Here is a 22,735-nt window from a genome sequence, read left to right as displayed (position 1 = left end):
GTCCAGCATGCCCAGACAGCCGAACCAGGGTGCCTCCAGCTGTTGCAGAACTACAACTCCCAGCATACCCGGACAGCCGAACCAGGGTGCCTCCAGCTGTTGAAAAACTACAACTCCCATTATGCCCGGACAGCCTTCGGCTGTCCGGGCATGCTGGAAGTTGTAGTTTTGCAACAGCTGGAGGCACCCTGGTTGGGAAAAACTGTTATAGTGGCTATACTGCAGAGTTCTCTGACCTGTGGTTCTGTGACTTGTTGCAAAACTAAAATTTCCAACTTTACGCTGGACGTCCGCCCCCACAAACACAACCCAAAAAGAATAGACTGCATTTACAGTGTAGCCATTCTGGAAATAAGGAGTGTTTGGTTTGTATAAGGACCTCATCTGGTGGCCACATAAGATACGTGTTATTGATTTCTTCTGGAAAATATACGTATGACTAAGGGAAGCATGTCAGATTTACCTAACTTGTCATAACTGAGGAATGTTTGTTCAGTTCTTAAAGCCGTATAACGCGGTCATTTCCGTATCGTGACGAAAAACTATATCATCTGTCAGAGGTCCCCAGTGCCAACCAACAGTCCAGGATTTTTCTATGAACCTATGAGAGTATATGGACGTCATAGAGGTGTCCCCAAAAGGGGATCGGTCTTTATAAGCCTTGTAGAGAGCCAATAGCAAAGTGACCTTCTCCATGGTGAACCTTCCAGTTATGACATGGCGATTGATTCATTTGAATGGCTTTCATAAAACAGTGTGTCACCGTTATAGGGATGGCTTCTGGGGATGCTCCGGTGGAAAACATTATTATTATCATTATTATTATTAATTATTATTATTATTATTATTATTATTTTTAATCAACTGGTTCCAGAAAGTTAAACAGATTTGTAAATTACTTCTATAAAAAAAAAAAAATCTTACCCTTCCAGTACTTATTAGCAGCTGTATGCTACAGAGGAAATTCTTTTCTTTTTGAATTCCTATTGAACAAATACGATTCAACTGAAAGAATGAACATGTTTCGGTTTCCAGAATTTCCACAGCAGAAATTCTGCTTTATTAACAGGTCAGCAGAATTTCTGTTTCTTAAAACTACCATTGTTTTCAGTGCGATTTCTGAAGAAAGACATTTTTAGGGCCATAAAATACAGTTTAAAGAACATTGCTCAATGTCTGTGCAGAGATGGAGGCGGCCTGGGGCAGCCAAGGAAGGGGTCACCTATAACTCATAGGAACACCACCATATTGTCCCCTATTGATCTGGAGGACACCAGTCTTCGGCATTTATCCTGGCACCCAGGTGTTTGCATTATAAACTGACAAATATTACCGTTTATGGCCTTTTTTGGAATTCTTTAAATTAAGCAGCGGACCGATTTGATGCCTACCACAGATAGACATATTGGGGGAGATTTATGAAAACCTGTGCAGAGGAAGAGTGGTGCAGTTGCCCATAGCAACCAATCAGATTGCTTCTTTCATTTTCCACAGGCCTCTAAAGAGGCCTGTGGAAAATGAAAGAAGCAATCTGATTGGTTGCTATGGGCAACTGCACCACTCTTCCTCTGCACAGGTTTTGATAAATCTCCCCCATAGAGTCTTATTGTCAATAATGGTCAGCAGAGCATTCGTTTCTGTTCCGCATTGAGGAGTCGCCCACAGTATCTGTAACCTAGATATACACACTCCCTTTGGGGGACTTAAAAACAACATTGATGGTGAATCTCAATGACCACATTTAAGACTCCAGGAATACATATACATTTCCATAATGTATGGAGCCCGGTAATCAGAGTTTATTGGTAGCCTTTGGACCTGTTATCATTTCGTGTGGCGGCAGCTTTCAGGGTTAATATAAGTGACGGTGGTCATGGCGTATGACTTATTAAGCATATAACCGGCTAATGTTGTTTTCACGTAATTGTTTACATAGTAAGGATACTCTGCACGGGGGTGGGTGGGGGGTGGTGTTTGTTTTTCCCACCACTAAATATAGATGGCAGAGCGGGTTAATCCGTGATTAGTGCCACTCGTACATGGGACGTCAGCTCTGATAACACGGGCATGGTGTAGACTGAATTGTGGCAATGAACAGGTTGGTGGGATGTGTGACCTGCTAAAGGTAGGTTACATCCACTATACATAGAGGGTATACAACAAATCATAGAAAGAATAATGCTAACAATAAGAACTTCTGTGTGACTAGCATTAGAAAAGATGACTATATAGTTGTTTGCTGCAGACTATTGCCCTGTAGAGGGGTAAAATAAACACAACTAAGCCTCCTCTGTAGATCAACATTGCTATGGGGCATCGTAGTTATTGCTAGAAGAGAGCAGAACAGAAATACTACTGCCAAGTAATGGTTTTGCCACTTTAGAGTAAATGCTGAGTTGTATCTAGATGGAGAACACCTCTGAGGGGCATAGGTGTAGCATATAGGTCAACATGGGCCAAATATTCATGGCCTGTGACCATTACCTACTGGGCCAATGAAACAGAAGACTACATCGGGGATTAGCCATGAGAGATCTTGCATTAAGTGCATGTGTGCCCTTATCCTTAAATGAATCTTCTTAAAAAAGTTCAGTACCCCCTTACGAATAGTAATTTTTACGATTACAGATTTTTTGCATGTTTGAATGTATTTATAGGTGGCTGTAGCGTTAATAAATCTGTTAAATTGTAGAAATTGTATTCCTACATAGAATTGCAATTGTCAGTAGTTAGTAATGCACTAAAATGTGAGTACCTGTTCCACCATACAGTTTTGTATGCTATAGCTAGAGATGAGCGAACTTACAGTAAATTCGATTCGTCACAAACTTCTCGGCTCGGCAGTTGATAACTTATCCTGCATAAATTAGTTCAGCTTTCAGGTGCTCCGGTGGGCTGGAAAAGGTGGATAGAGTCCTAGGAAAGAGTCTCCTAGGACTGTATCCACCTTTTCCAGCCCACCGGAGCACCTGAAAGCTGAACTAATTTATGCAAGTCCGTCAACTGCCGAGCCGAGAAGTTCGTGACGAATCAAATTTACTGTAAGTTCGCTCATCTCTAGCTATAACTCGAGCAATATGCTATTTTTCATTTGTATTTTTTGTAATTTATTGCATTAAAGTAAACCTGTGATCACTATTATGCTGCCTGAACCACAAGTCATGGGGATGGTCCCCGGAGGCTCCTGCCTGCCCCACCAGCCTTGATTGATAGATCGTTCCCTCTTTAGGTATAGGAAGAGATCTATCAAGCAAAGCCATCGTGCAGGCAGAAGCTGTGGGGGACTGCCCTGATGCCTCATGGATTTAGGCAGCATGAAACAGATGACGGAAGACGAGGAAAGCTCCAAACGGGTTTTTTCTATCTACCCAAGAGATAGCAGCCGCTTTGGGGCATGAGGGCTATGAAGATGTAGAAACACTCCTTGTTGTGGGATAAAACTGTGGTGCCCAAGTTGGCAATTTCAGAATGCCATTTGTTTACCCCTGTTGCATCTTTCCACACTAGTCCCTAAATTCAATGGCCGGCATTTATCATTGTAGATGTAAATGAAGCATTTTTCTACCCTTTTTTGTGTTTTGGTTATGTGTAGGAGCACCAAATGTATTAAATGTCACAGAGCATTTGATATATTTTGTGCAGGTCACATTTTCTAAATTTCTCTCTTCACAGACACCAAAAAGCTAAGTCTGGGCTGGTGTAGTTTTAGAAACTTTTCAGTGGCTTTGCGCCTTTTCACAAAGTCGCAGTTCATAAAACCCTTTTATATCATGTGTATTGCCAAAATCAGTGGATTGCAACTCAAAATCAGCAGAAATGTGTAAGCAAAAAGGCGCAAATAAACCCTGCCTGCGCCTTTTTTGCCTTTTGTAGACACAAAAAACTGTCTAAAGACAATGATAAATGTCGGCCAGTAACTTGCTCTTTTACCCCCATTAATGGTACCAAAAGCATCCACTTACTCCTCCTATTCCTTTTGCGTTCTACTTTTGTATTGGGAACCTGATATGATGCTACTGTTAATCCTTTGGTTGGGCTACATCCAACCATATGTATTCTCACCATATAAACAAGACATATTTATGCCCTCATTCCTTCCCATAACTATGGTCCCTTTGACCAGTATAATCAAATTGATGCTGGTTTAGAGCAATTTATCAGTGTATAAACACACACACACACACACACACACACACACACACATATATGTATATGTATGTAGTATATATTAATATTATATATATTTTATACACTATTAAATAATCTTAGTAAATATGGATATCTGCTTACGTCTCATGTAGATAGTTCTGTTCCCAAAGAAGTTTTATGTATTTTCTGTATATAAACAATTCATTTCCTTGAATTGTCAGTTCTGTTGAAGCTACTCCGAGGATTTGATCACCCGCTACTTATGTCATCTCCAGTACAAATTTAATAAATTGTTTAGACAATGCCGGAGCTGATACTCTTATCTGTGCACTGCGTGGCCTTGATGGCCATCTTATTACTTTGTAAGCTGTAAAATTCCACCCAGGGATGCTACAACGGGAACACATAATATTTCCTTAAGAAAAATCTGCACATATTTATATTCATGGAAATTGTCCATTAAAACAGCAGGACATTTATTATAGCGGCTCCTCAAAGTACAACACAAAAGAAAATATTTAGTTCTCAGCTTGCTACATTAACCAATGGTGAGAGGCCTAGAAAAAATATTTAAACTTGTTCTCTCGTCATAATATTATTATCTTACGTGCCCAGTGCTGGAGAGATAATAGTCACCAGGTCGACTCAATGGAAAGTGAGACGTTTGCATTCAGCTGATAACGTAATATTCCTGGCTGCTAAGACTGCATTCACACGTTCAGGTTTTTAATTGTAGTTATTGAATGCAAAGTCAGAAATGGATTTGAAAAGAGAAGTCACATATTTTCCTTTTTTTAGTTTTCTCCATTTAGGATCTGTTTCTGGCTTTGATTTAAAGGGGTACTCAGGCCCTGAGACATCGTATCTCCTATCCAAAGGATAGGGAATAAGATGTCTCACCGCGGGGGTCCTGCCGCTGGGAACCCCCGCAATCTTGTGTTCGCCACCCACCTGTTTGAGCTGCACGCCACGGTGCCATCTCACAAACAGCCGGGTGGCGACCACGGGGCCGGAGTATGGTGAGGTCACAACTCTGCCCCCGTGTGACATCACCCCCCCCCCCCGCTATGCAAGTCTATGGGAGGGTGCTGCGGCGTGCAGCTAAAGTACCTCAGTACCTCAGATTTGCCATTTGTCACATTGGGGAAATCTTGCATTTCCTATTTGTAGCTCTTCCGTTCAGGATTTCATCCGCCCCCAGACTCTTCACAAAGTTGATGGTCGAAGTAGTGGCATTTTTGAGGTTACAAAACATGGTAATTATCACGTACCTAGACGATCTCCTCATCTCAGTAAGTGAATTTTGCTTACAGAATATAGGTTGGATAATCAATCTAGAGAAATTGGATTTGATTCCCAGCCACAGGGAAAAAAATTCTGGGCTTGATCCTGGATTCAAAAAGAGGTCCATGTTCCTTCCAAAGGAAAAAATATCGATTCAGGAGAAATTTTCAAGCTTCCAGAGGAAAAGGGCGATGTCGGTGTTGGGGTCTATGACATCCACCTTCCTAGCTGTACAATGGGCGCAATTCCATTCAAGGCTACTACAATCTCAGACTCTAGTGGTCTGGGACAAAACCTAGTTCTCTCTAGAAAATAAGATCCCTAAATTGGTGGCTGAAGGAATCAAACCTGAAGAAAGGAGTTGTTTGGTATCCAGATCCTTTGATAATCTCAACGGATGCAAGTGCCTCGGGTTGGGGAGCACATATAAATAAGAATTTTTTTTCAAGGTCAATGGCCTCCACACCTGGTAAAGTTCTCCTTAAACTACAAAGAGTTGAGGGCAATCTGGGAAGCCCTACAGGCAGCCAAACATCTTCTATCCAACCAAGATGTAAAGGTGTATTCGGACAATTGTACTGCAGTGCCATTCAGACATCAAGGAGGCATAAAACACAGTGCTCTGCATTTTCTCAAGAATTTTTGTCTGGGCAGAAAAAAAACCTAACCTCTGTCATTGCAGTTCATGTGAAAGGCTCTTGCAATCTAGTAGCAGATTTGCTGAGTCGAAGAGTGCTGGACCCAGGGGAGTGGTCCCTCAATCCTCATGCCTTCCAGTTACTAATAAACAGATGGGAGATGCCTTGTATAGATCTTGTTGTGTCCCGAAAAAATGCAAAGATAGATTCTTCTCCCTGGACCCGAGAGATCGCCTTGAAGCAGTGGATGCATTAGCTCAACCTTGGAACTTTCCCCTAGCATATGCCTTCCCTCCAATCCCTCTTATTGCAAGAACTCTAGCAAAGATCAGGGACAGCCATCGATCAGTAATATTTGTAGCCCCCTTTTGGCCAAAGAGGGGTTGGTTTTGTCTCTTGAAGAGCCTAGCAATAGACGACCCATTTCATCTTCCATTGAGGGACGATCTTCTTCTCCAGGGCCCAGTATGTCATCAAGGCATCCAAAATTTATAATTCACCGCTTGTATTCTGAAGAGTTTCTCTTAGAACAAAGGGAATTGTCTAAGAAAGTAATTTCTACACTTATCAAGAACAGGAAAAAGTCTACATTCAAAATCTATTTAAAGATCTGGAAGTAGTTTATGGACTGGATGGCTCCTAAAGAAATTGATATTTCTAAACCTGATATACCCTGTATTCTTGATTTTCTACAGGAAGGATTTGAGAAGGGCATTTCGGTAAGTACCCTGAAGGACCAGGTGGCAGCCTTGGGTGCACGGTTTGATCAACAAATTGCGGATCACCATTGGATAAAGCGTATTTTTAGGGCCCAATATAGAATCAAACCTAAAATTCCAGTTCGCACTCAATTATTGAACCTCAATTGGGCGCTGTCAGCATTAACTAGCTCTCCATTTGAATTTCTGGATCAAGTTTCTCTGAAATACTTGACTCTTAAAATCACCTTCTTGCAATTACTACAGCCCATAGTGGGAGAAATCCAGGCCCTGTCTATAAGGGAACCTTTATATGACTATATATCTGAAGACCGAGTGACTCTGAGGTTAGACCCTGCCTTTTTTCCAAAGGTGGTTTCTGATTTTCACAGGACCCAGGAAATTGTACTTCCATCATTCTGTGACAACCCAAGAAATGAGCCAGAAAATACATATCATACCTTGGATGTCAGGAGATGTCATCTTCTGTGTATATAAAAGTTTCTAACCCTTGGAGGAAAGATGATTTACTTTTACAATTTCCAAACAAGGGCAAAAAATGCCTCCCAAAGGCTCAATTGCTAGATGGCTGAAGTCAGTCATCTCAGAAGCCTATTCTTCTAGAGGGGAACAAGTCCCGAAAGGATTAAAGTCCCATTCTACTAGGGCCATGTCTACTTCTTGGGCAGAAAGATCCGCTGTGTCTATTGGACAGATTTGCAAGGCTGCCACCTGGTCCAGCTCTCATACATTTTTCAGGCACTATAGACTTGACTTATCTGATTCTGAGGCCCTTTCCTTCGGTAGAAAGGTGTTACATGCTATTGTCCCTCCCTTATTTATTTGGTATTTCTCCGGTGGCGATGAATGTCATGGTGGACGATGAATAAATTTGGAATTATGACCGATAATTCGACAGCCCCTTAATTCCCTCCCTTATATTTTGTTATATTATGTTGTGTATTCTTTTGCTTATCCTGTCCCTATGGGTAATTTTAAATACCTATTAGGTCCTAGGGGACCATCTCTCCGGTGGGTGTCATGGTGGACTAAAAAAAGTCATAATTCCGGCTTTCTATGTTTGATTTATAATTTGGTGCCTACATAGCTTACTTGGTCTCATGCTAGAGAAGGGAGCTGTAAAGACAGACCACGAAGCTTCTCTTATTGCACAGCACCGACTTAATCAATTGGGGCTAGGACCACGTGGACATTGCCATCTCCATACACATTCATTCTTTTGTCATTATTTCTTTTGTTGGCAACATTTCTGCTGAAATTCCATAGTGTGCACTGTGCAGCGGAATCCCATTGATTTTGCTGCACCAGAATTTCCTACCGAAATTCCTGGTCGTAGAATCCATAGTGTGAACCTAGCCTTTCCCAATAAGCATGCCTCCAGCTGGTGCAAAACTACAGCTCCCGGCTTGCAACAGCTGGAGGCACACCGGTTAAGGAACACTGCAGCAGGCCCCCTATGGCTCCATGACCGATGCCAGCGAAGCTGCGTAGTTAGTGTGCACCGCTGCCAAATTGGCAGATTAACATTAGCAATATTAGATTAGTAATGTGGCTTAACTTGTCGACCTGAAAAAGATTTACGCTGCTAGTTTACATTCCTTGACTTCAGGTATGACATGTAGAGGAATAATCATGGACTCTGTTTATTCTGCACTCTTGTTTGGTTAAAGAAATTTGAATGAGCAGAGTTGTAAAATAACACTATTAGAATACCTTGTGCTGCGGCGTCAACATCCCCTCAACAACATGACCCCTATGAAGTACTAATACCGCAGCTTAAGATCCTAAGCTCTATACAATACATTGTAAAAGTGTCTACAGTAATATATCTCATCCCTTTTATGAATGGCCTGCAAATGCCCATCCTGCGATGGCTGCAAAGAAAGAGGAAGCGACAAGAGGAAATAGTAAGCCGAGCGTAACCTGAGAGAGAGACATTTGTGTATTTTCAGCTAACCATGTACTGTGCAGACTGGCAAGAGTATATAGTAATGCACTTAAAGGAGCCTGTACGCTGGCATACAGAATCCTTACTACAGAGACATAGGCACTCTGTGTGGCGCCATATGGCTCTGTATGACAGGTAATGCTTCTAGAACAGTTTTCCAAACGGCATGTTTCCACCTGTTGCTAAACTACAACTCCCAGCATGCCCGTACAGCCGTTGGCTTTCCGGCCATGCTGGGAGTTGTAGTTTGCAACAGCTGGAGACACGCTGTTTGGAAAATACATTTTTTTTCTAGAGGAGAATATGTCCATATTTTATGAAACGTAGAACAGTAATGCAGCCACATGCCTGTGTTAAAGCCCAAACTGAGCAAGAAGCAGAAAGCAATGCCCACAACAAGATTTTAAAGGGGTACTCCAGGGAAGTCGAAAATATATATGATAAAAAAAGCTCCAAAGCCACCACACTACCTAGATGTGTTCCCTGTAAACCATCCTGTCTGATATGCATGGCTTCTGTGTCCAACGCTTTCTTCTCTGGCTACTTGAAATTCTATGCAATCATTCCCTCCCATTGCCTACATGTCCCAGCAATCATTGCAGGTCTGCTCTTCCAGCTAGCTCACTCTCTGAGAGCAGCCCCCACCCTCCTGCTCTGAGCAGTAGCAGAGAGGTTCAGTGTCTGATTGGCTGAGGCTGCACACACTCAGTTCTCAGCACTAAAGAGAGCATGACTCATCAGTGCAGGGCAGAAACAACATGGTCTGTGTCTCTTAGGAGGGTGGGGGCTGCATTCAGAGAGGGATTTGGACAAAGACTGAGTGGATGGCTGCATGATTTAGACAATTAAATAGGTTGATGAGAGGGATAGGATGGCCTATGTGTTTAGGTCCCCGGATTACCCCTTTTAACCCCTTAAGGACCTAGGGCGTACAGGTACGCACTGACGTTCTGGTACGAAGGACCCAGGGCGTACCTGTACGCCCGTGGGAATTCTCATCCCTGCCCGTAAATCATTCATCAGGCACCCCATGCAAACCCCTGGGGGGTCCTTATCGGTAATTCCGGGTCATTCGGGTCACCGGTGACACTGAAAAAAAGAGTGATAGTGCCGTCCGAGACAGCACCTATAACCCTTTAGCAGCAGGAGTAAGGAGGCACCGGCCAGAGAATCAGGACTCCTGCTGTGGAGGTGTCCCCAACGGCACCCGCTCCGCCCCTATTCCTGGAGGGCGAGAGCGGGTGCCGGGAGTCCTCACATCGACCTGGGGCCCCCAATCCTCGGCATCGGTGGTGGGATCGGGGCCCCAGGAGTGGAGGCAGCGGGGGCGGTGTCAGGCAGGATCTGGCAGAGCAGCAGCAGGTGGTAAGGCTGTGCCTCCTAGTTGTTATGCAACAGCAGAAGGCACAATTACAACTCCCATCATGCCCTTTGTTAGTTTGTGCATGCTGGGGGTTGTAGTTACACAACAGCATACACATTTTTTTTCTATGAAAAGCCAAAGGGCATTCAGGGAGCTGCAGTAGCCCTTCAGCTGTAAGTGCATGCTGAGAGTTGTAGTTTTGCAACACACTGAAGGCACACTGGTTGTGAAACAGTTTACTAACTCAGTGTTTTGCAACCATTGTGCCTCCAGCTGTTGTATAACTACAACCCCCAGCATGCTCGGACAGCCAAAGGGCATGCTGGTAGTTGCAGTTTTGCAACAGTTTGAAGGTTTCACATATGAGGCATTTCCTTACTCAAGAGAAACTGGGTTACACATTTTGGGGGGGCTTTGTCTCCTTTTACCCCTTGTAAAAATTAAAAAATTGGGTCTACAAGAACATGAGTGTAAAAAATTTAGATTTTGAATTTTCTCCTTCAGTTTGCTGCTATTCCTGTGAAACACCTAAAGGGTTAACAAACTTTCTGAATATCATTTTGTATACTTTCAGTGTAGCTTTTTTTTTTTTTTTTTTATAATGGGGTCATTTATGGGATATTTCTAATATAAAGGCCCTTCAAAACTGAACTGGTCCAGATTTTGAAAATTTAGGGGAAAATTTCTGCTGAACTTTGAAGCCCTCTGATGTCTTCCAAAAGTAAAAACATTTCAACTTTATGATGCAAACTTTGGAATTTTTCATCAAGAAATGATGCAATTATCGACAATTTTACCACTGACATAAAGTAGAATGTCATGAAAAAACAATCTCTGAATCAGAATGAAAAGTAAAAGCATCCCAGAGTTATTAATGTTTAAAGTGACAGTGGTCAGAATTGCAAAAAATGTCCGGGTCCTTAAGGTGAAAATGGGCTGGGTCCTTAAGGGGTTAAATCCATATATATATATTTTCTGTCATGAACTATTTCTTCTTGGTATTTAGTTCCCTGCCTATTGCAGGCTTGGCTGTTTACTGATCCGCATTAGTTAAATGATTAATCCTCCGAACTATATTTCATGTTTGCTTTATGGGCCTGACTTGTGTTTTTTAGAGTTATGTTCTAGTCAGGGTTCACTAAAGAAAGTCTCTGTTCCACTACAGTATTTCCCGTCGAGAGCGAATGAACCTAAACATTGTAGCTTGTGGCCATTTACTAACTTCCAGCAAGAAATTCTCAGAAGCTTCAAGGCCTCGATGATAAATTGTATCAGAACTGAAATGAATTGTATGCCTGCTGTAATCAGATATGATAAAACGAAAAAAACTAAACCTTACTGTGAATTTTTCCCTACAAAATGCTGCTCTTTTGATATGTAAAACTGTATTCATATTGGTATGGTGCCGAAATGTGTCAGGAATTTTTTCCTACTGGAATTTTGTCTTTTAACATGATAAAATAAAGTTGACAAGCCTTTAACCCCTTCCCGCAGAATGTCATATATAAACGCCGGGTTGTGCAGTGCGTTCGCGCATCCCGGCGTTTATAAATGACATGCAGTTAACCCGGCGATGCGCAGCATCGCACGGGTTAACTGGCAGAAGTCCCGCTGTTTCCAGCAGGGGACAACTTCTGCTTCACCCCCAGGACCATCAATTGATGGTCCTGGTCAGCGATCACTGTGATTGGTCCCTGTGGACCAATCACAGTGATCTGGGGTGAAAGTTCAGATCCCCCGCACTGCCCGCCCCTGGAAGTCGGGCAGAACGGGGGACGAAGGCTGCAGGGGCTCGCGGGGACCTGCGGCATTCGGGGGGAACACGTGGGGACCGGCGGACTTACCTGATCCAGCGGCGGGACCGAGGAGCAGCGCGGGACCGGCCACGTGGACGAGCAGCGACGGGTAAGTATGTAGTCCTCAGAGGCAGCAGTGAAGATCTTCACTGCTGCTTCTAGGAGTCTGAAAACTACAACTCCCAGCATGCCTAGACAGCCTTTGGCTGTCTGGGAATGCTGGGAGTTGTAGTTTTGCAACATCTGGAGGGCCTCAGTTTGGAGACCATTGTATAATGGTCTCCAATCTGTGCTCTTCCAGCTGTTGCAAAACTACAACTCCCAGCATGCACTGACTGTCCAGGCATGCTGGGAGTTTTAGTTAAGCAACATCTGGCCCTTCAGATGTTGCCGAACTACAACTCCCAGCATGCCCTTCAGCTGTCTGGGCATGCTGGGAGTTGTAGTTTTGCAACAGCTGGAGACATACTGGTTGGGAAACATTGTTTCTAACTCAGTGTTTCCTAACCTGTGTGCCTCCAGCTGTTGCAAAACTATAACTCCCAGCATGCACTAAAAGACCATGCATGCTGGGAGTTGTAGTTTTGCAACATCTGGAGGGCCCCAGTTTGGAGACCATTGTATAATGGTCTCCAATCTGTGCTCTTCCAGCTGTTGCAAAACTACAACTCCCAGTATGCACTGACTGTCCAGGCATGCTGGGAGTTTTAGTTCAGCAACATCTGGCCCTTCAGATGTTGCCGTACTACAACTCCCAGCATGCCCTTCAGCTGTCTGGGCATGCTGGGAGTTGTAGTTTTGCAACAACTGGAGACACACTGGTTGGGAAACATTGTCTGTTTCTAACTCAGTGTTTCCTAACCTGTGTGCCTCCAGCTGTTGCAAAACTATGACACCCAGCATGCACTAACAGACCATGCATGCTGGGAGTTGTGGTTTTGCAACAGCTGATGCAAGCCCCCCCCCCCCGCCACCCCCGTGAATGTACAGGGTACATTCACATGGGTGAGGCTTTTACAGTGGGTTTCTCACATCTTGAGATGCAGCAAATTTTGCGCTGGGAAACTCGCTGTAATCCCCCGCCCATGTGACTGTACCCTAAAAACACTACACTACACTAACACAAAATAAAATAAAAAGTTAAAAACACTACATATACACATACCCTTACACAGCCCCCCTCCCCCAATAAGAACGTCCGGTACACCACTGTTTCCAAAGCAGAGCCTCCAGCTGTTGAAAAACAACAACTCCCAGTATTGTCGGACAGCCGTTGACTGTCCAGGCATGCTGGGAGTTTTGCAACAGCTGGAAGCACCCTGTTTGGGAATCACTGGCGTAGAATACCCCTATGTCCACCCCTATGCAAATCCCTAATTTAGGCCTCAAATGCACATGGCGCTCTCACTTTGGAGCCCTGTCGTATTTCAGGGCAACAGTTTAGGGCGACATATGGGGTATCGCTGTACTCGGGAGAAATTGCGTTACAAGGTTTGGGGGGCTTTTTCTTCTTTAACCTTTCATGAAAAGGAAATGTTGGGGTCTACACCAGAATGTTAGTGTAAAATTTTTTTATTTTTTACACTAACATGCTGATGTTGCCCTATACTTTACATTTTCACAAGCGGTAAAAGGGAAAAAAGCCCCCCAAAATTTGTAACGCAATTTCTCCCGACTACAGAGATACCCCATATGTGAGCGCAAAGTGCTCTGGGGGCGCACAACAAGGCCCAGAAGGGAGAGCGCACCATGTACATTTGAGGTGATTTGCACAGGGGTGGCTGATTGTTACAGCGGTTTGGACAAACGCAAAAAAAACAAAACCCCACATGTGACCCCATTTCGGAAACGACACCCCTCACGGAATGTAATGAGGGGTGCAGTGAGAATTTACCCCCCACAGGTGTCTGACGGATCTTTGGAACAGTGGTCCATGAAAATGAAAACTTGTACAGCCCACTGTTCCAAAGATCTGTCAGACACCAGTGGGGGGCAAATGCTCACTGTACCCCTTGTTACGTTCCTCAAGGGGTCTAGTTTCCAAAATGGTATGCCATGTGTGTTTTTTCTTTGCTGTTCTGGCACCTTAGGGGCTTCCTAAATGCGACATGCTCCCCGAGCAAAATTTACTCTCAAAAAGCCAAATATGACTCCTTCTCTTCTGAGCATTGTAGTTCGCCCATAGTGCACTTCAGGTCAACTTATGGGGTACCTCCATACTCAGAAGAGATGGAGTTACAAATTTTGGGGAGTATTTTCTGCTATTAACCCTTGCAAAAAGGTGAAATTAGGGGGGAAACACACATTTTAGTGGAATTTTTTTTTTTTTTTTTTACATATGCAAAAGTCATGAAACACCTGTGGGGTAATAAGGCTCACTTTATTCCTTATTACATTCCTCAAGGGGTCTAGTTTCCAAAATGGTATGCCATGTGGGTATTTTTTGCTGTTCTGGCACCATAGGGGCTTCCTAAATGCGACATGCCCCCCGAGCAAAATTTGCTCTCAAAAAGCCAAATATGACTCCTTCTCTTCTGAGCATTGTAGTTCACCCATAGTGCACTTCAGGTCAACTTATGGGGTACCTCCATACTCAGAAGAGAAGGGGTTACAAATATTGGGGGGTATTTCCTGCTATTAACCCTTGGAAAAATGTGAAATTTGGGGGGAAACACACATTTTAGTGAAAAAAAAAAATTTTTTTTTACATATGCAAAAGTCGTGAAACACCTGTGGGGTATTAAGGCTCACTTTATTCCATGTTACGTACCTCAAGGGGTCTAGTTTCCAAAATGGTATGCCATGTGAGGGTTTTTTGCTGTTCTGGCACCATAAGGGCTTCCTAAATGCAACATGCCCCCAAAAACCATTTCAGAAAAACGTACTCTCCAAAATCCCCTTATCGCTCTTTCCCTTCTGAGCCCTCTACTGCGCCCGCCGAACACTTTACATAGACATATGAGGTATGTGCTTACTCGAGAGAAATTGGGCTACAAATATAAGTATACATTTTCTCCTTTTACCCCTTGTAAAAATTTAAAAATTGGGTCTACAAGAACATGCGAGTGTAAAAAATGAAGATTGTGAATTTTCTCCTTCACTTTGCTTCTATTCCTGTGAAACACCTAAAGGGTTAAAATGATGACTGAATGTCATTTTGAATACTTTGGGGGGTGCAGTTTTTATAATGGGGTCTTTTGTGGGGTATTTCTAATAAGAAGACCCTTCAAATCCACTTCAAACCTGAACTGGTCCCTGAAAAATAGTGAGTTTGAAAATTTTGTGAAAAATTGGAAAATTGCTGCTGAACTTTGAAGCCCTCTGGTGTCTTCCAAAAGTAAAAACTCGTCACTTTTATGATGCAGACATAAAGTAGACATATTGTATATGTGAATAAAAATTTTTTTTATTTGTAATATACATTTTCCTTACAAGCAGAGAGCTTCAAAGTTAGAAAAATGCAAAATTTTCAAATTTTTCATCAAATTTTAGGATTTTTCACAAGGAAAGGATGCAAGTTACCACAAAAATTTACCACCATGTTAAAGTAGAATATGTCACGAAAAAACAATCTCGGAATCAGAATGATAACTAAAAGCATTCCAGAGTTATTAATGTTTAAAGTGACAGTGGTCAGATGTGCAAAAAACGCTCTGGTCCTTAAGGCCAAAATGGGCTTGGTCCTGAAGGGGTTAATGTATACCCATGCTGGATTTCTGTATTCATGTTTTGTACAGGATCTTAATAGAACCCTTTCCTTTTCTAGGTTTAGGGAGCACTGGCCTGTTGTAGCTACCGCATGGAGTAATAGCAGAAAAATCATGTGCCCGTTTTTGCCAAGAAGTGTGCGCTCCCTTATTTATTTATTTATTTTTTACTTAATGGGGTTCTGTTAGAAGTTTAAAGGGGTACTCAGGTGGAAAACTTTTTTTATCAACTGGTGCCAGAGAGTTACAGATTTGTAAGTTATCGGTACTTCTATTAAAAAGTCTTAATCCTTCCAGTACTTATTAGCTGCTAAATACTACAGAGGAAATTCTTTTCTTTTTTGGAACACAGCTCTCTGCTGACATCATGACCACAGTGCTCTCTGCTGACACCTGTCCATTTTAGGAACTGTCCAGAGCAGCATATTTTTTTTTTATGGGGATTTTCTCCTACTCTAGACAGTTCTTGAAATGGACAGAGATGTCAGCAGAGAGCACTGTGGTCATGATGTCAGCAGAGATCTGTGTTCCAAAAAAAAAAAATATTAGCTGCTGAATACTCCAGAGGAAATTAAGTACTGGAAGGATTAAGATTTTTTTTTTAATTTTTTTTTATAGAAGTCATTTACAAATCTGTTTAACTTTCTGGCACCAGTTGTTTAAAGTAAAAAATAGTTTTCCAACAGAGTACCCCTTTAATTTCTCCAGAAAGTCACCTATCATTACTATTGAAGTCATGGTTCCCCAGCCAGTGTGCCTTCAGCTGTTGCAATACTACAACAGTTGTAGTTTTGCAATAGCTGGGGGCACGCTGGCTGGAAAACACTGATCCAAGTGAATGGGGTTAGATCGGTTTGCTGTTGTACGACAGAGGTCGCTTAGTTATTCCAAAATAATCTATATATTGTAAACTAGTTATATACAGTACTGCTCATAACATTCATCCTTCCTTTGTTTTACAGATCAAAATGAGCTCCAACGTTCTTCTCGGTTTTGGACAGCAGCTCTTTCGCCGTAAGGTTGTAGGATCTGACTCTAAGGAGAGCAGGCTGGCAAGATGCCTCAACACTTTTGACCTAGTTGCTCTAGGAGTGGGCAGTACCCTTGGTGCCGGAGTATATGTTTTAGCCGGTGCTGTGGCACGAGAAAATGCTGGACCTGCTATCGTTCTCTGTTTCCTCATTGCTGCCCTCGCTTCTGTTTTGGCTGGATTATGTTATGGAGAATTTGGTGCAAGAGTTCCGAAAACTGGCTCTGCCTATTTGTACAGTTATGTCACCGTCGGAGAATTCCTGGCTTTTATAACGGGCTGGAATTTGATTTTATCTTACGTTATTGGTAAGTTACTTATCATGGTCACTAACTCATTAGACTTGTAAAGTGGCTTGTGTCGCTTTTTAAAAAGTGCAAAATTATCCAGGAAGATTCTTGGAATCTCTTCTATTATATATTTAATGTAATAGATGTATTTTGGGTGACAACCAAAATGGCTTCCCCATGATTGGTCTCACTTTTTCTTTTTTACTTCTCAATTACAGATCTGTGCTTCTATCAAAATTGGGGGACTATTCTATTTGGCTGCCAGTTACCAAGATTTACCAGAAATGGAAAGAACTTTGTAGTACATTTTAAAGGAAATCTGCAGTAAAATTAACTTATCCCCCATGCACAGTGTGTCTGATTGCGGGTTGCGAATGCTGGGACCCCCCGCGATCTCCTGCCCGGGGCCCCGGCTCTGCTGCGGTTCTCCTGTGCAGGAGGCCTGCCGGCCACACCATGAAGCCGCTGCCGACACGCCTCCATGTATCTCTATGAGAGAGGTGGAGATGGAGCGTTCATTCATCCCCGCCTCTCCCATAGAGCTGTATGGGGGGGGGGGGGGGGGCATGTCCGTCGAGCTCAGTGACCTCTACAACACTCACATTAGCTGGCGCACAGCATGGCAATCCCGGGGCCCCGTTCGGGATAAGTTTATTTAACTGAAGTTGTCCTTTAAGATCTAATATGAAGTTATACAGAATTGGACAAATTTGTTGGTACCCTTCTGTTAAGGACAGAAAAGTTCACAATGCTCCCTGAAATAACTTACATTAATTCAGTAATAATTATTACTTTTGCCAGTTTCATGTTTTCTTAGGGAACATTTGGGGTTTTTCTGTCCTTAACGGAACTGTAGTTAGGCATTTTTAGGTGGGACTTACTTTTTCAATTTTTTTTTGTGTTTTTAGGGACCTCAAGTGTGGCCCGAGCCTGGAGTGCCACCTTTGACGAACTTATTGGCAAACATATCGAACTGTTCTGTACACAGCATTTTTCCATGAATTTGCCAGGTGTACTGGCCAAGTATCCAGATCTGTTCTCAGTCATCCTTATTGTGGTACTAACAGGTGAGTTTTATAGAAATTCTGGAGTTTGCCAGATGCTGTTGTGTGGTTTGTGTGATTTATCTTCAGTTACGGAATTCAAAGTAAGTGAAATAATGGATCCTGGAATCTTGGTGGAGGATGAAGACACCAACTTTTATCTCCTAGACAATCTTGGGTAGGATCTGTTGGTAGCTCTTCAACAAATTTAAAATCAGGGATATGTTCACACTGAGTTATTTAAATTAGTCTGCTCTGATTTTTATGAATTTGGCTTGGTATTAGACTCCTATTGATTTCTATGGAGCTACTGCAACCATGTTTAAACACTGGTCTATCCTAATGTGAGGATATCAAAAATAAAGACTTCAAAAACCATTTTTTGATATTCCGAAGTCATATAATATTTTATTTAATTATTGCGGTTCATTCTACTTCTTAATTCCAGTTCCTTCTGTTGTCTCTTCCATGTTGGACATTAAACACTAATGTAGCAGGCTAGCAGCTTATAAAAGGCTGCTGTTTTTTTTTTTTTTTAAGATACTTTGTGGACCCATAAGCTGTCTACTCTTTCGTTCAGATCTTCTACATGGTCTGACCCATTGCTTCTGAGATCCCTATTAGTCACATTTGTAACCAGTCAAGGTGTTTAAATGGAACCTGTAACTTTGAGCAGGCAGTCCGATCTGCAGGCATCATGTTGATATGTAGTTTTATGGAAAAGAGTCCAGTGGGCGGTCCTATCTGCGGTCTGATCCCAGTCTTGAGTTGCCTCACCTGCTAGACTCCTTGTCCTGGTATAAAAAAGGCCAATTAGTCAATAGAATACATGTCATATGTTTTTACACAAATCTATATATCAATCTACTTGGCTCCTTCTGCTCAGTAAAATTTATTGTAGATTGGACACAATTTCCATTGTGACAGATTGCCTTTAAAGGGGTACTCCGCCCCTAGACATCTTATCCCCTATCTTAAGGATAGGGGATAAGATGTCAGATCGCCGGGGTCCCGCTGCTGGGGACCCCAGGGATCGCCGCTGCGGCACCCCGCTATCATTACTGCACAGAGCGAGTTCGCTCTGCACGTAATGACGGGCAGTACAAGGGCCAGAGCATAGTTACGTCACGGCCCCACCCCTCGTGATGTCACGGCCCACCCCCGTCAATACAACTCTATGGGAGGGGGCGTGGCGGTCGTCACACCCCCTGCCATAGACTTGCATTAAGGGGACGGGCTGTGATGTCATGAGGGGCGGAGCCATGACGTCATGCTGCTCCGTCCCCTGTATCGCCGTCATTACGCACAGAGCGAACTCGCTCTGTGCAGTAATGATAGCGGGGTGCCGCAGCGGCGATCCCCGGGGTCCCTTTGGATAGGGGATAAGATGCCAGGGGCGAAGTACCCCTTTAACTGGCACCAAAACGTATATTGGTATATTAAGATGTTAACTTTAGATGGCATGTTTTTGTACCATGTTGATCCAGCATCGGCATAATCCTCATTTCCTTTATCCTTTTGATAGCTCTCTTATGCATTGGAGTGAAAGAATCAGCTCTTGTTAACAAAGTCTTTACATGTATCAATGTGCTGGTCCTGGCATTTGTTATCGTGTCTGGATTTGTGAAAGGATCCATTAAGAACTGGCAACTCTCTGAGGAGGACTTCAATAAGACCAACATGACGTTTTCAGACAAGTACGTTTTAGAAGCTCTCAGCTGTTACCTTCGATATCCAATGGGCGCCTTGTATGTCATACGTGTAGCAGCTTTTCACTTAGTGAAAGGAGAAACCCATCATTATGATGCAGCCGGTATCATGTGTCACACGAGTGTGAAGTTATAAATGTTTGTGTAAGCTCCTTTCAGTAATCTGTTCGTGCTGACATTTCCCTCTGTGCCAAAGTCAACCAGTTAAGGTATAGACATAACTACTAAATGTCACTGAGGCTTACCATAACCTCTTATACAATGTATGTAGACAACTGGTGTTAATCGATGGCCGCAAATTACCATAGTGCTGGCAACCCTTCCTTTAGGATATTGGTGGGGAGGACCTAGCAATTGGACCCCTACTGATGGCAAACAACCAACATCGCGTTGTAATATATTGCAAGTTGAGTTCTCCAAGGTTGGACTCATGCCCTCCTCAGCTGTGCTCATGTTTGCATGTTTTTCTATGGCCATATGCAGATGGATATTGGCAGACAGAGGGCCAACCGCACCAGCATATGGTCTCACTAGAGGTCTGAGGATCTCATCTCTGTACCTAATGACAGTCAGGCTACCTCTGGCAAACACATGGAGGGCTGTGCGCCCCCCCAAAGAAATGCCAACCCACACCATTACTGACCCACGGCCAGTCCGGTCATGCTGGAGGATGTTACAGGCAGCAGAATGTTCTCCACGGCATCTCCAGACTCTGTCATGTCTGTCACATGTGCTCAGTGCTAACCTGCTTTCATCTGTGAAGAGCACAGGGTGCATGTTTGTGACGAATTTGCCGATCTTGGTGTTCTCTGGCAAATGCCAAACTTCCTGTACGGTGTTGGGCTATAAGCACAACTTCCACCTGTGTATGTCGGGCCCTCAATCCACCCTCATGGAGTCTGTTTCTGACCGTTTGAGTGGACACATGCACATTTGTGGCCTGCTGGAGGTCATTTTGCAGGGCTCTGGCAGTGCTCCTCCTTGCACAGAGGTAGCATTCCTGCTGCTGGGTTGTTGCCCTCCTACGGCCGCCTTTACGTCTCCTGATGTACTGGCCTGTCTCCTGGTGGAGCCTCCATGCTCTGGACACTACGCTGACAGACAGAGCAAACCTTCTTGCCACAGCTCACATTGATGTGCTATCCTGGATTAGCTGCATTACCTGAGCCACTTGTGTGGGTTGTAGACTCAGTCTCATGCTACCACTAGAGTGAAAGCACCGCCAGTATTCAAAAGTGACCAAAACATCAGCCAGGAAGCATAGGAACTGAGAAGTGGTCTGGGGTCGCCACCTGCAGAACCACTCCTTTATTGGGGGTGTCTTGCTAATTTCCTATAGTTCCCACCAGTTGTCTGTTCCATTTGCACAACAGCATGTGAAATTGATTGTCAATCAGTGTTGCTTCCTGAGTGGACAGTGTCATTTCATAGAAGTGTCATTGACTTGGAGTTACATTGTGTTGTTTTACGTGTTCCCTTTATTTTTTTGAGCAGTGTGTCCACCCTTGAAATAGGTACAAAAGTCATATGTGGGTGGGTTCACACTAGCATAAGGCGAACACAGCCCACCCATGCCAGGTAACCTGAACTAACATTTGTCACTTTGGGTCTTCAGAGCTGTGATCCGGCCTGGGCTTGCCACCATAATACAGATGCAAAAAACACCTGTATTGTGCTAGTGTGAACCCTGCCTGTAAGTAAACAGTAAGCTGCACATTGTAGTCTGTAACATGTATATTGCCTAAGACCCAAGGTACTAATATGTTAATTTTCCTCTATTCAGTAGCACACAGCAGAACAGTTGGGCGTATGGTGCTGGCGGATTTATGCCATATGGTTTTTCCGGAGTCCTTTCTGGAGCTGCTACTTGCTTTTACGCCTTTGTTGGATTTGACTGTATTGCCACTACAGGTAGGTGTATATGCTACATTATGGATCACAGTAATTTGTGTCTCCCCATTGCCAGTCTGTATGCTGTTCCTGGGTTTCTTATGTATTTTTTATATTATTAGGCGAAGAAGTAAAAAACCCACAGAAAGCTATTCCTATTGGCATTGTGGCTTCTCTCCTCATCTGTTTTGTGGCGTACTTTGGGGTGTCTGCAGCGCTCACACTTATGATGCCGTATTATCTTCTGGATCCAAACAGCCCATTGCCTGTGGCTTTTAATCATGTGGGATGGTTCGGTGCAAAGTATGCGGTTGCTGTTGGATCTCTGTGTGCGCTCTCTACTAGGTAGGTTGCTAGTGTGGTTGGTTTATTTTTTGTTTACCAAAATATGCAGTGGGACAAATGCCTACATTAGTGCAAAGAGAATAGAACTAAAATGCAGATTGATTATTATTTTGTTTGTTTTGTTTACTTAATCAACCTCAAGCTCACCTCGGGGCAAGTGGGCACATTGCCTGATTGGTATTACTTTTATCAAGTCTGCTGAAAAGGTTCCCATACCCATGTGATAGTTGTCAGTCCACAGCTGTGTCTCATGATCCCTCCATACACAAACATTTGTATAAAGGATATGTAAGGTGCTGCCGGACTCCTCTGTCTCCTCCAGACTCCCTTTGGCAGTGACTTATCTCCTTGAGAAGAACAGTATAGGGCAGCTGAAATTCAGTATTCTCAAGCCTTTACTCTCCTCATTCGGTAGACCTCCTTACACGTTAGATGGTCATCTGTCCTCTGAAATCAGCTGACTTTCTTTCTTTCCTTCTTTCTATCCTTCCTTCTTTCTATCCTTCCTTCTTTCTATCCTTCCTTCCTTTCCTTTCCTTCTTTCCATCCTTCCTTCCTTCTTTCCATCCTTCTTTCCATCCATCCATCCTTCTTTCCATCCATCCATCCTTCTTTCCATCCATCCATCCTTCTTTCCATCCATCCATCCATCCATCCACCCTTCTTTCCATCCATCCATCCTTCTTTCCATCCATCCTTCTTTCCATCCATTCATCCTTCTTTCCATCCATCTTTCTTTCCATCCATCCATCCATCCTTCTTTCCATCCATCCTTCCTTCCTTCCTTCCTTCTATCCTTCCTTCTTTCCTTTCTTCTGAAGAGT

The 22,735-nt window shown here is 43.3% G+C and overlaps 1 protein-coding gene across 4 annotated transcripts in view; it reads left to right on the top strand.

The window, feature by feature from the left end:
* The window catches only part of SLC7A1 (solute carrier family 7 member 1), a 59,597-nt gene that overhangs the window by 21,478 nt on the left and 15,384 nt on the right, over positions 1-22,735 (top strand). For 2 of the 4 annotated variants that reach the window (XM_056561846.1, XM_056561848.1), the window contains 5 exons: positions 16,567-16,942; positions 17,833-17,991; positions 19,493-19,664; positions 21,460-21,587; positions 21,689-21,911. In XM_056561846.1, the coding sequence (XP_056417821.1) occupies positions 16,567-16,942; positions 17,833-17,991; positions 19,493-19,664; positions 21,460-21,587; positions 21,689-21,911 (1,058 nt within the window). Of the gene's footprint in view, positions 1-1,695; positions 1,789-2,046; positions 2,126-16,566; positions 16,943-17,832; positions 17,992-19,492; positions 19,665-21,459; positions 21,588-21,688; positions 21,912-22,735 lie in introns of those variants that run through there. The other 2 variants (XM_056561845.1, XM_056561847.1) reach the window with 2 other exon arrangements.

Source organism: Hyla sarda, chromosome 2 (genome assembly GCF_029499605.1).
Source record: "Hyla sarda isolate aHylSar1 chromosome 2, aHylSar1.hap1, whole genome shotgun sequence".
NCBI classification, from domain to species: domain Eukaryota; kingdom Metazoa; phylum Chordata; class Amphibia; order Anura; family Hylidae; genus Hyla; species Hyla sarda.
This window is presented reverse-complemented; position numbering and strand designations above follow the sequence as displayed.